Source organism: Lethenteron reissneri, chromosome 39, assembly GCF_015708825.2.
Source record: "Lethenteron reissneri isolate LAM-NWPU_2019-01 chromosome 39, ASM1570882v1, whole genome shotgun sequence".
Classification (NCBI taxonomy): Eukaryota; Metazoa; Chordata; class Hyperoartia; order Petromyzontiformes; family Petromyzontidae; genus Lethenteron; species Lethenteron reissneri.
In genome coordinates, this window is record NC_083817.1 from 10,507,183 (window position 1) to 10,520,081 (window position 12,899).

The 12,899-nt window shown below is 46.3% G+C and overlaps 1 protein-coding gene across 1 annotated transcript; it reads left to right on the forward strand.

Moving 5' to 3' along the window:
* Positions 1-2,145: 2,145 nt before the first annotated feature.
* LOC133351888 (collagen alpha-1(IX) chain-like) lies at positions 2,146-11,828 on the forward strand. The gene is made up of 7 exons (XM_061567465.1): positions 2,146-2,317; positions 4,426-4,497; positions 5,325-5,789; positions 8,490-8,551; positions 9,330-9,501; positions 9,825-9,896; positions 10,753-11,828. The coding sequence occupies exons 1-7, from the start codon at positions 2,146-2,148 to the stop codon at positions 11,241-11,243; spliced, it is 1,506 nt and encodes a 501-aa protein (XP_061423449.1). The 3' UTR covers positions 11,244-11,828.
* The last annotated feature ends 1,071 nt before the right edge of the window (positions 11,829-12,899 follow it).

Below are 12,899 nucleotides of genomic sequence, written 5' to 3' on the forward strand. Positions count from 1 at the left end.
AGCCCGCATGCCATATCACCGCATGCCCAAACAGCTTTTGTTCGGCCGGATCAAGGGGGCTAAACGGGCACACGGCACGGGCTAGAGAAGAGATGGAGTGACGTGGTACAGGAGGATGTGGAGCTGAGTGGACTTGCCGATGACTGGTACCAGCGGTGTCAAGATCGCCCTCTGTGGAGGAGGCTCGTGAAGGATGCTACTGGGCAATTGGAGGCAGTCACCCTCCAACAACAACAGAGGGCGGAGGAGCGACGCTCAAAATAACGAGCGGAGCGCCTGGTAGCTAAAGCACAGCAAGTTGGCACAGTAGGGAGCACAGGTGGTGCATCAACCAGTCATCTCGGTAATTTCAGTCAGTCGACCCGTGGGACCTGGGTCTGCCCCGTGACGTCCTGCCAGCGGGCGTTCGACACTTCACATGGCCTCAAGGTGCAGATGGCCTGCACAAGCGTCGTGGTGACGTCACCGCCACTTAGTGGCAAATGGCGGTTGTTGTTGTGTAGGGGTCAGTAGTGCAACAGTTAGCGCGCTGCACTATGAACCCGGGGACCCGAGTTTGATTCCCGCTCGCAGCTAACACGAGTAACGAATATCTAAATGGGTCATTGGCCTCCCCTAGGTCAACTCAGCCTCAAATGAGTACCGGGTAAGGTGTGTAAACATCGCCACTGGAAAGACAAATGCGGTTGGACGAGGTGCTGGCCCCCCACCCCTCATGTACCGTGCCAGCTTTCATTGGAACTAATTGCTAACAGCACATGCTCCTACAGTCTGAAAAGGCTAACAGGGTATAATGTCTTGGGTCGCCCATCTGGTATGTGGAGGGGGAGGTGTTTGTCTTTATATATTCGTGTGTTGATTGTTCATGGTAGTTTTGGCTGAAGGCGTGACCCGAATGTATAAAGGGAGGGCCAGGGACAAGGGAAAACCTCAGAGAGAATTTGGCAGGATCTCAATGCAGAAGCAAAGGCCAGATGTGCAAAGTAAGTCTGTGTGTGTGGATGTACCATTCACGTGTTCTGTAATTAAACCAGGCTCAAGTAATTACATTTGGTTCTTCGTTTGACAATCCAGATTTAAGATTTAAAATAGTTTGACTGTCATGTGGCTGACATAAATTGTGTAATTATCCTGTGGAGCATTGTCGCAGTGGTTAAGGCACTGCGCAATGAAGCCGAATGACCCAACTTCGATTAATGGCCATGGCTAAAATCAGTAGCGAACGATATCTGATCCGTACATTAGTCACAATAGGTTGGTGAATGGTGGTGCCCTGGACCAGTTAAGATATCACTCACCGGGGTCTGGAATCGAAAGGAGGTTGCTTATTGCGGTGTGCTAACCACCGAGCCACTTCTCCCCATTCGAAATTACTAGAAAAATACACGGGAGGTTCTCGCTGGTCTTCACTCATCTCTGGGACGAGGTGTTACGCACCAATCAACAGCTTACCCCCATTCTCTTCTGAAGAATATACACTTCGTTCGACTCGGATCTGGAGTTTATCCGCTTGTCGTAACGGCAGCATGTTGAGTAGTGGCGGTCCAGACCTCCCTTTCCCTGGCGACAGACCCCAGCTCTTGCTAGGGAATTCCCAGGCGTTTCCATGCCAGCCGAGCGACATCGTCCCGCCAGCATATCCTGAGCCAGTCCCTGGGTCTTCTACCAAATCAAGTCATGTATATTACAAAATTGCTCTATTAATGGCATTATATGTGTATATATGGATTGAACAACATAATTTATATTTTGATTTAAAGCTTTCGTGACTGCAGGGATTCATATTCTTGGTTCTTTCGGTAAAGTCACGTAAAAGGAAAATAATAAAATAATATAAATATAATGATGATTGCTTGTGTTGCAGTCGAAACTTCGTGAGAATTTTTATTGTTTTATATTTTTATTATTTTATTATTTCCCTTCTACGTGACTTTACCGAAAGAACCAAGAATATAACATTATTTATATTGTATCTTGTGACTAAACAATAGGTCCGAGCAAATCAATTATTTTCCTCACCAAAAAATCTACCAAAACCCTAATTTAAACCCACTGATAATAAAACCAACTTATATTTTTTATGCGAGATATTTCTGCGAAAACGACAATGCTGTGGCTCAATCAACTGACTGGCCGCTCCCCCAGATGTCCGTCTTATCTCTGCTGCTCGCCTCGGCTCTGCTCTCCGTGACCACGGAGCTGGGAGAAGGAGCTGGTGCCCAGGAGGACAGGGCCGTGTGTGCGGGGATGAGCGGGATCCCGGGGACCCCAGGGCAGCACGGGGCCCCTGGGAGGGACGGCAGGGATGGGAAAGACGGTGAGGGGAATTGATTCACAGCCCACAGCTGTCATTGAGATGCGCTTCTGCAGCCGTCTGGAACGCTTTTGCTTTCGATTTTAGGACGTCACTTGAGTTATGCACTTTTGAATTGATATTGAAAACGCATTTCTTTAGAACTGCTTTTTGTGTTTAGTTTGTCATCCTTCTCCCACACTTCCGATTAGCACGGTTGACTACATAAGGTGCGAAAGACGTTTAACATATATACATACAGTGAGGGAAAAAAGTAGTTGATCTCCTGCTGATTTTGTACGTTTGCCCACTGACAAATAAATGACCAGTCTATAATTTTAATGATAGGTTTATTTGAACAGTGGGAGACAGAATAACAACAACAAAATCCAGAAAAACGCATGTCAAAAGTTTTATAAATTGATTTGCATTTTAATGAGGGAAATAAGTATTTGACCCCTCTGCAAAACATGACTTAGTACTTGGTGGCAAAACCCTTGTTGGCAATCACAGAGGTCAGACGTTTCTTGTAGTTGGCCACCAGGTTTGCACACATCTCAGGAGGGATTTTGTCCCACTCCTCTTTGCAGATCTTCTCCAAGTCATTAAGGTTTCGAGGCTGACGTTTGGCAACTCGAACCTTCAGCTCCCTCCACAGATGTTCTATGGGATTAAGGTCTGGAGACTGGCTAGGCCACTCCAGGACCTCAATGTGCTTCTTTTTGAGCCACTCCGTTGTTGCCTTGGCCGTGTGTTTTGGGTCATTGTCATGCTAGAATACCAATCCACGACCCATTTTCAATGCCATGGCTGAGGGAAGGAGGTTATCACCCAAGATTTGACGGTACATAGCCGCGTCCATCGTCCCTTTGATGCAGTGAAGTTGTCCTGTCCCCTTAGCAGAAAAACACCCCCAAAGCATAATGTTTCCACCTCCATGTTGAACGGTGGGGATGGTGTTCTTGGGGTCATAGGCAGCATTCCTCCTCCTCCAAACACGGCGAGTTGAGTTGATGCCAAAAAGCTCAATTTTGGTCTCATCTGACCACAATACTTTCACCCAGTTGTCCTCTGAATCATTCGGATGTTCATTGGCAAACTTCAGACGGGCATGTATATGTGCTTTCTTGAGCAGGGGGACCTTGCGGGTGCTGCGGGATTTCAGTCCTTCACGGCATAGTGTGTTACCAACTGTTTTCTTGGTGACTATGGTCCAAGCTGCCTTGATTCCTCACTGTTCTCATGATCATTGCAACTCCACGATGTGAGATCTTGCATGGAGCCCCAGGCCGAAGGAGATTGACAGTTCTTTTGTGTTTCTTCCATTTGCGAATAATCGCACCAACTGTTGTCACCTTATCGCCAAGCTGGGCGATGGTTATGTAGCCCATTCCAGCCTTGTGTAGGTCTACAATCTTGTCCCTGACATCCTTGGAGAGCTCTTTGGTCTTGGCCATGGTGGAGAGTTTGGAATCTGATTGATTGCTTCTGTGAACAGGTGTCTTTTATACAGGTAACAAGCTGAGATTAGGAGCACTCCCTATAAGAGTGTGCTCCTAATCTCAGCTCGCTACCTGCATAAAAGAGACCTGGGAGCCAGAAATCTTTCTGATTGAGAGGTCAAATACTTATTTCCCTCATTAAAATGCAAATTAATTTATAACATTTTTGACATGCGTTTTTCAGGATTTTTTTGTTGTTATTCTGTCTCTCACTGTTCAAATAAACCTACCTTTAAAATTATAGACTGATCATTTCTTTGTCAGTGGGCAAACGTACAAAATCAGCAGGGGATCAAATACTTTTTTCCCTCACTGTACATGTGTGACTCGTTAATTCACTCATTCAGGTAGGAGAGTGCGTGGAGGGGAGTAGAGTGAAATGAGAGGTAGGTGGTGGCGAGTCCATGGAGAATCCTGATAACCGTGAGAGAGATCTTGTAGTTGATGTTGGATTGGGAGCCAGTGAATGAATTGGGCAGCAGAGGACTCATAATCAGAATCTTCATTCATCCTGGAAAAATCCAACGAGCTAGTAAGCTTTCTTTCACAGATGTCCAGTAGGGGTTGGTCAGAAAGTTACAACAACAATGTCTCGAGGGGTTGCTGATCCGTTCTTTGTTCTTTTCGCAGGTGTGATGGGAACACCTGGAGCTAAGGGAGACCGCGGGGCTTCAGGAGACAAAGGCGTGAAAGGGGAGCCAGGTGAGCAGGGGTTTATCCAGATAGGGTGAGTCGTGTCCTGATGGCAGCAGACTTTTCTGCCACGTGGTGATTTGTCCACAATTACGTCAAATATGAAACAAAGCCTCTTCTTTGTTCATTAGATTCGTTGTAACATTGTTTTATCGTCATTAAGAACCCATAATGCAATGTGGATATCAAAAATGGAAAAAAACAACACATAACGTGTGTAATAAACTCGACGAAATGCACGCTTAAAATCAGTGATCAAACGAGGGAGTTCGGGCTCACTGCTGATACCTCAATAGGAGTAATCACATCACGTTTGTTGATGAATAACATCGGCTGGCTTGACATCAAACTGCAGCAGCAGCCAACAACTGTATATGACTGAGGGAGAAAATGAGCTGCTACGTTCAGATGCTGAAGAAGCTCCTAACATGCTGAATTTAATGCCAAACACAGGGGTCATTCTGCAAATATATTGGAGGTGAAATGAAAACGTCTATTGAACCCGATGATGTGGCAATCAAGTGCTCAAGTGATAAGAACATCGACCTGTGAAAGCAAAAAAAAAGTTTAAACAAAACACACCTCAATTGTGCATCTTATTAAGAAGCCACTGGAGTTATGTACTTAAAAAAAATAGATTCAAAACTAATTTATTTAGAAATGTTTTTTGTGTTTTCATTTGTTGCCCCTCCCCCGGACCTCCGATTAGTATGGTTGGTGTGAAAGCAATTCAATATACATACACGTGTCACACAGTATCATCAACGGAGATTCGTGTCACCCATCTCTCACTCGAGCACGTTGACACTTGACCTTGTTACCGTGTGTCTGTCTAGGTCTCCCGGGAAAGCTGGGCCCTCTTGGCCAATCAGGGCCAATGGGGCCTCCAGGAATCCCAGGTGAGAAGGGTGGCAGAGGCGATAAAAGCGAGAATGGCGTGGGGCCCAGGTCGGCCTTCTCGGCAAAGGTGGCACTTTACAAACCGGCAATCGGATGCCCCATGAAGTTTGACGTCATCATCATCAACTCACAGGGGCACTACAACCCCATCACAGGGAAGTTTACTTGTGCATCCCCCGGCACCTACTACTTCACCTTGTTTATGCACTCAAGTGCTAGTGGCCCTCTCGTGGTTATGATAATGAAAAATGGGCAATTGATATCCAATGTATGTGGCCGCCCAGACGAGGAAATTAGCGGTAGCGTCGTGCTGAGCCTCGAGACGGAAGATCAGGTATGGCTCGAGATGAAAGCTCCGTACATCAATTTGGTAATTGACGAAAGCAGGGACGCGCTGTTTAGTGGCTTTCTCCTTTTCCCCGACTGAATTGACTTCCATTGTCAGAGAATATGAAGTGAACACATGCACATCCTCATGAACATATTCACGCGTGCATAAATGCATACATCTTGAAGATGGGAAATTTTAATTCCTGGATACAAGTGATGATCAAATTCTCACTTCGAACTTTCAACATATAATGTAGATCGTGCCTCAAATAAATGGGGTCTGTTTTTGGATGCTTGCTTCCACAATGGAAGAATGGCAGGCATATCCTACAGATAAAAAGCTGATGGTCAGTGGCCAGATCAGCTCCACAGTATGTCCTCATGTCAAGCAGATAAGCTCACGTTGACTGTTCCACATTGCATCGTGCAACATATGTTTCTGCTTGGACCTGACACACTCGAAGTGTTATGTGATGACAGAAAAGGATGTTGGCCGTTATAAGCCCATGGGCTGCACAGCAATCCAGCAGCCGACTACCATTATTATTGAGATTATTTGTGGTATGCTTTTCAATACTCCCACCTAAAGTGTTAGGGTCATGACCCACCTTCGGCTTTAATGGAAGGCGCATTGGCCTTGGCTGCGACCCTCAATAGATGTTCATCATTAGTAGGGACTGAATCAAACACATTCCTGCGGAGGGAGCTGGTAGGAACGTTGGGTTGCTGTGAGGGCGGGCACAAGCCGGCGTGAGTAGGTTAAACGTTGAGTTTTATAAGGGCACCACGGGATGACCAGCCCCTCCCCACGCAGCCCCACCCCTCCCACCCCCCACCCAGCCCCACCCAGCCCCTCCCCACCCAGCCCCTCCCTGCACGATGGTCGGACGGACACAATAATCCCCTGTGGGCTGGTGTAACAGGAGGTTCCTACCAGTAAAACTCAACGTTTAACCTACTGACTCCGGCTTGTGCCCGCCCTCACAGTCGGGCATATTTGCGGAATACACCACGCCGCCGTTGACCCTGCAGGCCATTGACCGAGCAACCCAACGTTCCTACCAGCTCCCTCCGCAGGAATGTGTTTATTAAGATGATTTGTGGTATGCTTTTCAATACTTCCACCTAAAGTGTTAGGGTCATGACCCACCTTCGGCTTCAATATAAGGCGCATTGGCCTTGGCTGCGACCCTCAATAGATGTTCATCATTAGTAGGGACTGAATCAATTATCCTGTCACTACTTAGCTTATTCCAGGCCCTCACTACAGCAAACCAAATGTTTCAACTCGTACTCACGACGCTGCATGGCCGCCACGCGCGTCCCTCGCTCGTCCTCTCTCTCGTTCCTCCCCTGTCACCTGGTTCCGCTCACCCAAGCTCCACCCACTTCTGTCAATCCGAACCCCTCACCAATCAAAGTCATCCCTCTCTGACTGCCACAGGTTAATGTATGCATGCCTGCATTATACAGTAAAGATTGATCAAACATGCTCTTGTGTCTGTGTTTTTCTGTCTACAAAATATTTGAAATAATTTTTACCCCCAAGTAAGACTAAAATCACTACACCTCCGGTCCATCACTTATCAGCTGCTCCGGGCTCAGCAGACTCAACAGCCCGGATCGTTTTTTCTCCGACACTGCAGAAGATGGCACCTCGTGTGCTTTATCCAGACGAGGTCGGATTTCCATGTGGCCTCAGGCCGCATCTCCTGCACGGGCCTCTCTCGCCCTCCCGCAGCCCAGCATCACGCTCTCCGAGCACAACTTTGTTGTCCTGAGGCACCAGCAGCACCGGCTGAGAGGGTGGAGGCGCATTACCTCAAGTTCCACCCTCTCAACATAAAATTTGAATCGTCCTCGCGGCCACCCGCACCACCACGCCACGCCAGTCTCCCTCCCCTCTCTCTCTCTCTCTTGCTCTCGGCTCCTCCTCCCCCTCCTCCTGTCACTCTCAATCGGCTCGTCTCTTCCTGTCCCTCAGACACCTCACCTCCCGCTATCCACAGCGCCGAAGGGAGGTCAGGGCATTATGAGGGGGCAGGGGATGGAAGCGGCTCACAAGGGCTTCGACAAACCCATTCGTAATTCGAGGATTGCCTGTATTTTAAATCCCCCACGGGGGCTAGTGGAAGGTCGCAGGCTTGCCGGCAGTGGAGGAGAGAGCCATCATGCTCTACAGGAGCAGAATGGGTGCCCGGAGATGGGTCCACCCTGCACTGGACTGTAAGTTGGCAACGGCGCGAGGCCGGTCGCCCATGCACATGTGGCTGACACCACCAAGGCCACGGCAGTAGCCGGATCTGGCCGAAGCAACCAGCCACATCTTCAGCTGTTCGCTGGGGCTGTGCCGAAGCAGCAGCAGAAACGGGGAGAGGGGAATGATATCTCAACAAGTCCAGCCGCTACCCCATTCACCAATGCACATTACAGGTGTATGTAGCCACCACCACCCGTTATATGTCAGTATGTGCGTGCATGTGTGTATATGTTGGTACATATGTCTTTGTACATTTGTATGCCTGCGTTTGCATGTACTTGTGTTTGTTTATATGTTTGTATAAATGTGTGTTTATATAATTAAGTGTGTGATGTTGATCTTAGTTGAATTATGCTGGCAGGGCCACTAATAGGACATAATGGTTGGCGTCGCCCGGTATGTGGGGGATCGTTATCTTTGTATATACGTGTTGATTGCTACGTTATTAATGAGTGTTTTGTTGACCGCAGGAACACGTGACCCGAATGTATAAAGGGGGAGCCATGGACAGGGGAGAACCTCAGAGAAAATTTGGAAGGACCTCGAAGCAAAATCGGAGGCCAAATGTGCAAAGTAAGTCTGTGTGTGTGTCGGTCTACCATTCACGTGTGTTGTTATCAAAACAGGTTCAACTCATTATATTTGGCTCTTTGTTTCACAATCAAGATATGATAATGAAAATATCAGTAATTATCCTGCTCGAGTTTTTAAGAATGAGCATTGGCGCAATGTTTAGGGCATTGTGTGATGAACCCAATGACCCAAGTTCGATTAATGGCTATGGCTAATTTCAGTAGCGAACGATATCTGATCCGTACATCCCCACATTAGTCATAATGGGTTGGCGAATTATGGTGCCGAGGACCAGTTAAGATATCACCGTGCTCTGAAATCTCACTAAGGTTGCATAGTGTGGTGTGCTAACTACTCTGCCACTTCTCCCCATTCTAAAATACTTGAAAAATACACGGAAGTGGTACACACAAATCAACAGCTTTCCCTCTCCTCTTCCGAACAATACACACTTTGTTTTACTCGGACCTATAGTTTAGGCACAGGATAAAACAATCAGTGTATATTACAAAGGTGCTCTATTTATGGAATAAGGCCTATCTATTTATATCTGGTTTGAACAACAGTTTATTTTGGAAATTGAGAGGCCTTAAACCACAATGGAGCACTTTTGTAACATATAATTATATTTATTTTATCCTGTGGCTAAACTATAGGTCCGAGCAAATAAAGTATTTTCCTAACCAAAAAAAATTAACGCCCTAATTTAAACCCTGTAATAATTATTTAAGTCCACCAATATATATATTTTTTTAACGACAATGTTGTGGCTCCCCAGATGTCCGTCTTATCTCTGGTGTTGGTCTTGGCTCTGCTCTCCGTGACCACGGAGCTGGGCGAAGGAGCTGGCGCCCAGGAGGATAGAGCCATGTGTGCGGGGATGAGCGGGATCCCGGGGACCCCAGGGCAGCACGGGGCCCCTGGGAGGGACGGCAGGGACGGGAAAGACGGTGAGGGGAATTGATTCACAACTCACAGCCCTCATTTTAGATGGGCTGCTGTGGCCGTCTAGTACGCTCGTCCTTCAAATATTAGGTAGCCACTAGAGCTATGCATTTTTAAATCATCTAGGTTGAAAACTAATTTCTTTAGAACTGCTTTTTGTGTTTAGTTTGACTTCCTTCCCGCAGAGGACAGAATCAGAATAGTTATATATCTTGGATAAATCCGATGAGCTATGATACTCTTTTTCACAGATTTTCAGTAGATGTGGGTCACAAAGTTGCAACAACGTCTCGATGGGTTGCTGATCAGTTCGTTGGTCCTTTCGCAGGTGTGATGGGAGCACCTGGAGCTAAGGGAGACAGCGGCACTTCAGGAGACAAAGGCATGAATGGGGAGCCAAGTCAGCAGGGGTTTACCCAGACACGGTGTGTTATGTCCTGATGGCAGCGGACTTTTCTGGCACGTGGCAATTTGTCCATATCATGTCAAATATAAATAGAAACTTCTTACTTGTTCATTAGCTTTGTCAAATCATGTTTGTTTTTTTTTGTAAAAAAAAAAATTGCCATTAAAAAACCCAGAATACAATGTGGATTTCAAAATAGAAGAAAAAGCAGAAAACGTAACAAGCTCGATGGAATACACCCTTAAAATCAGATTGAACGAGGGAGTCCGAGGTCGCTGCCCTATCACGGTCGGGGTAATCACATCACGTTTGTCGATAAATAACATCAGCTGGCCTGACATCAAACTCCAGCAGCATACAGCAACTTTATATGACTGAGTGAGAAAAGGAGCTGCTCCATTCAGTATCTGAAGAAACGCCTAACATGCTGGACATTATGCCGAACACAGGTGGTCAATCCGAAAATACATTGGAGAGGTGACATGAAAATGTCGATTGAACTCGATGATGTGGCAATCAAGTGCTTAAGTGTTTTGGATATCGACCTTTGATAGCAAACCAAAAGAAGACGTTTTAACAAAACACACCTCAGTTACGCGTGTTATTCGGAAGCCACTGGGGCTATGCACTTTTAAATCTAGATTTAAAACTAATTTCTGTAGAACTACTTTTGTGTTTAAGTTTGTTGTCCATTCCCCTGCACCTCCAATTATCACGATTGGCTAGGTACGGTGCAAAAGAAGTTCAACATACATACACGTCTGGCTAAGTGCCACCAACAGAGATTTGTGTCACCCATCTCTCAGTCGAATACGTTGACACTTGACCTTGTTACCGTGTGTCTGTCTAGGTGTCCCGGGAAAGCTGGGCCCTCTTGGCCAATCAGGGCCCATGGGGCCTCCAGGAATCCCAGGTGAGAAGGGCGAACGAGGCGGCAAAAGCGAGAATGGTGTTGGGCCCAGGTCGGCCTTCTCGGCAAAGATGGCGCTTTCCACACAGGCAACCGGATGCCCCATGAAGTTTGACATCATCATCACCAACCCACAGGGGCACTACAACCCCATCACAGGAAAGTTTACTTGTGCATCCCCCGGCACCTACTACTTCACCTTCTTTATGCACTCAAGTGCTAGTGGCCATCTCGTGGTTATGATAATGAAAAATGGGCAATTGATATCCAATGTGTGTGGCCGCCCAGACGAGGAAATTAGCGGTAGCGTCGTGCTGAGCCTCGAGACGGGAGATCAGGTATGGCTCGAGATGAAAGCTCCGTACATCAATTTATTCAATGACAAGAACAGGGACGCGCTGTTCAGCGGCTTTCTCCTGTTCCCTAACTGAATTGACTGCTATTGTCAAGGAAGACAGAGTGAACACATGCACACACTCATAAACATATTCACACGTGCATGCATGCATACAAGACAAAAATAGGCGCCCCCTATTGTCTTTAACATACTTAAGTTGAAGATGATGTTGGGGTCCAGAATATATGTGGACATGTTTCTGGGCATCAAAGATTAGATTATCATGGTGCTAGAAGTTTTTTTTTTATTATTAAAGAGTGGTGTCTGATCTTGGGGCAGCAACCCGCAACCACCACCCATATCTTACTGTGCTGAATGGCTTTCCGGACCTCTGAGCAAAAGCTTTGGTAAGCCTCCTCATTCTCGGGCATAGAATGTTGCAATCAGAGAGAATAGATCTACCACTATATTTCAGCTAGCTGGAATGCCTCCTCCTTCAGGAATTGTGTGGAGGTCTGGATTGGCTACCCAATGCTGCCAATGCAGCAGCACGAACCACAGTCTTGCAAAAGAGGGGAAGCTTCAATTTACAGCTACAAGTGATGGTCAAATTATTGCTTTTACTTTCAACATATAAATGGGGTCATTTGTGGATGCTCGCTTCCACATTGGAAGAATGGCAGGCACGTCCTACAGATGAAAAGCTGATGTTAATGATTCTAGATTTGAAGCTTTCGTGACTGCAAGGATTCATACTCTTAGTTTTTTCGGTAAAGTCACGTAGGTAAAAAAAATTAATTAAAATTAATAAGAATAAAATAATAAAAATCACGACGTTTCGGAGGCAACACAAGTCTCCGTCATCAGGTGGGACCGTCACAGCCAGATTAGCTGTATCAATTGAGGCAGGGATTCCAAGATGCAAGTTCTTAAATACAAGTTAAGGGGGAGGAGAGGGCGGGGAGCATATCAGAATGTGGTAGCCAATGAATGGAACGTATTGGGAGGGGGGGCGGGGCTAAAAGAGAGCACGAGGTGTAAGTAGACGTGGACGTGTTTGTGCGCAAGCCCCTGTTGGTGCACATGATGACGTATTGGAAGGGGGGGGGCTAAAAGAGAGCACGAGGTGTAACTGTACGTGGACCTGTTTGTGCACAAGTACCTGTTGGTGCACATGATAGAAGAGAACGAAAATGCCCATGTTGTTTTTTACCAGTGTTGGCTGACAATCAAATACGAAAAAGGAGAGTACTTTAAACGCTGGGGATGTTAACACTCGGTAAAGTAAAATAGTACCTGTCAGATAAGATGGTCCAAAAATGTGTAGTTAAATCTTTTTTGCATGGTTAATAACATCTTTCCAATTATTACTAAGTGTGTACCCATCATCACGGTTGAAATTATGTCTGTGTTTGATGTCTGATGTTAGTGGCCAGATCAGCTCAACAGTATGTTCTCATGTCAAGCACATAAGCTCACATTCACTGTTCCACATTGCATCGTGCAAAATATGTTTCTGTTTGAACTTGACACACCTTAAGTGTTACGTGATGACAGAACAGCATGTTGGTCTTTACAAGCCCATGGGCTACAGAAAAATCCTAGCAATCTTCTACCATTATTATTGAGATGACTATTCCTATGCTTTTCAATACTCCTACCAAAGTGATAGGGTTATGAGCCACCTTCGGCATTAATACAAGACATTGGCTGCGTCCCTCAACACACACTTATAAGACATACACACGTG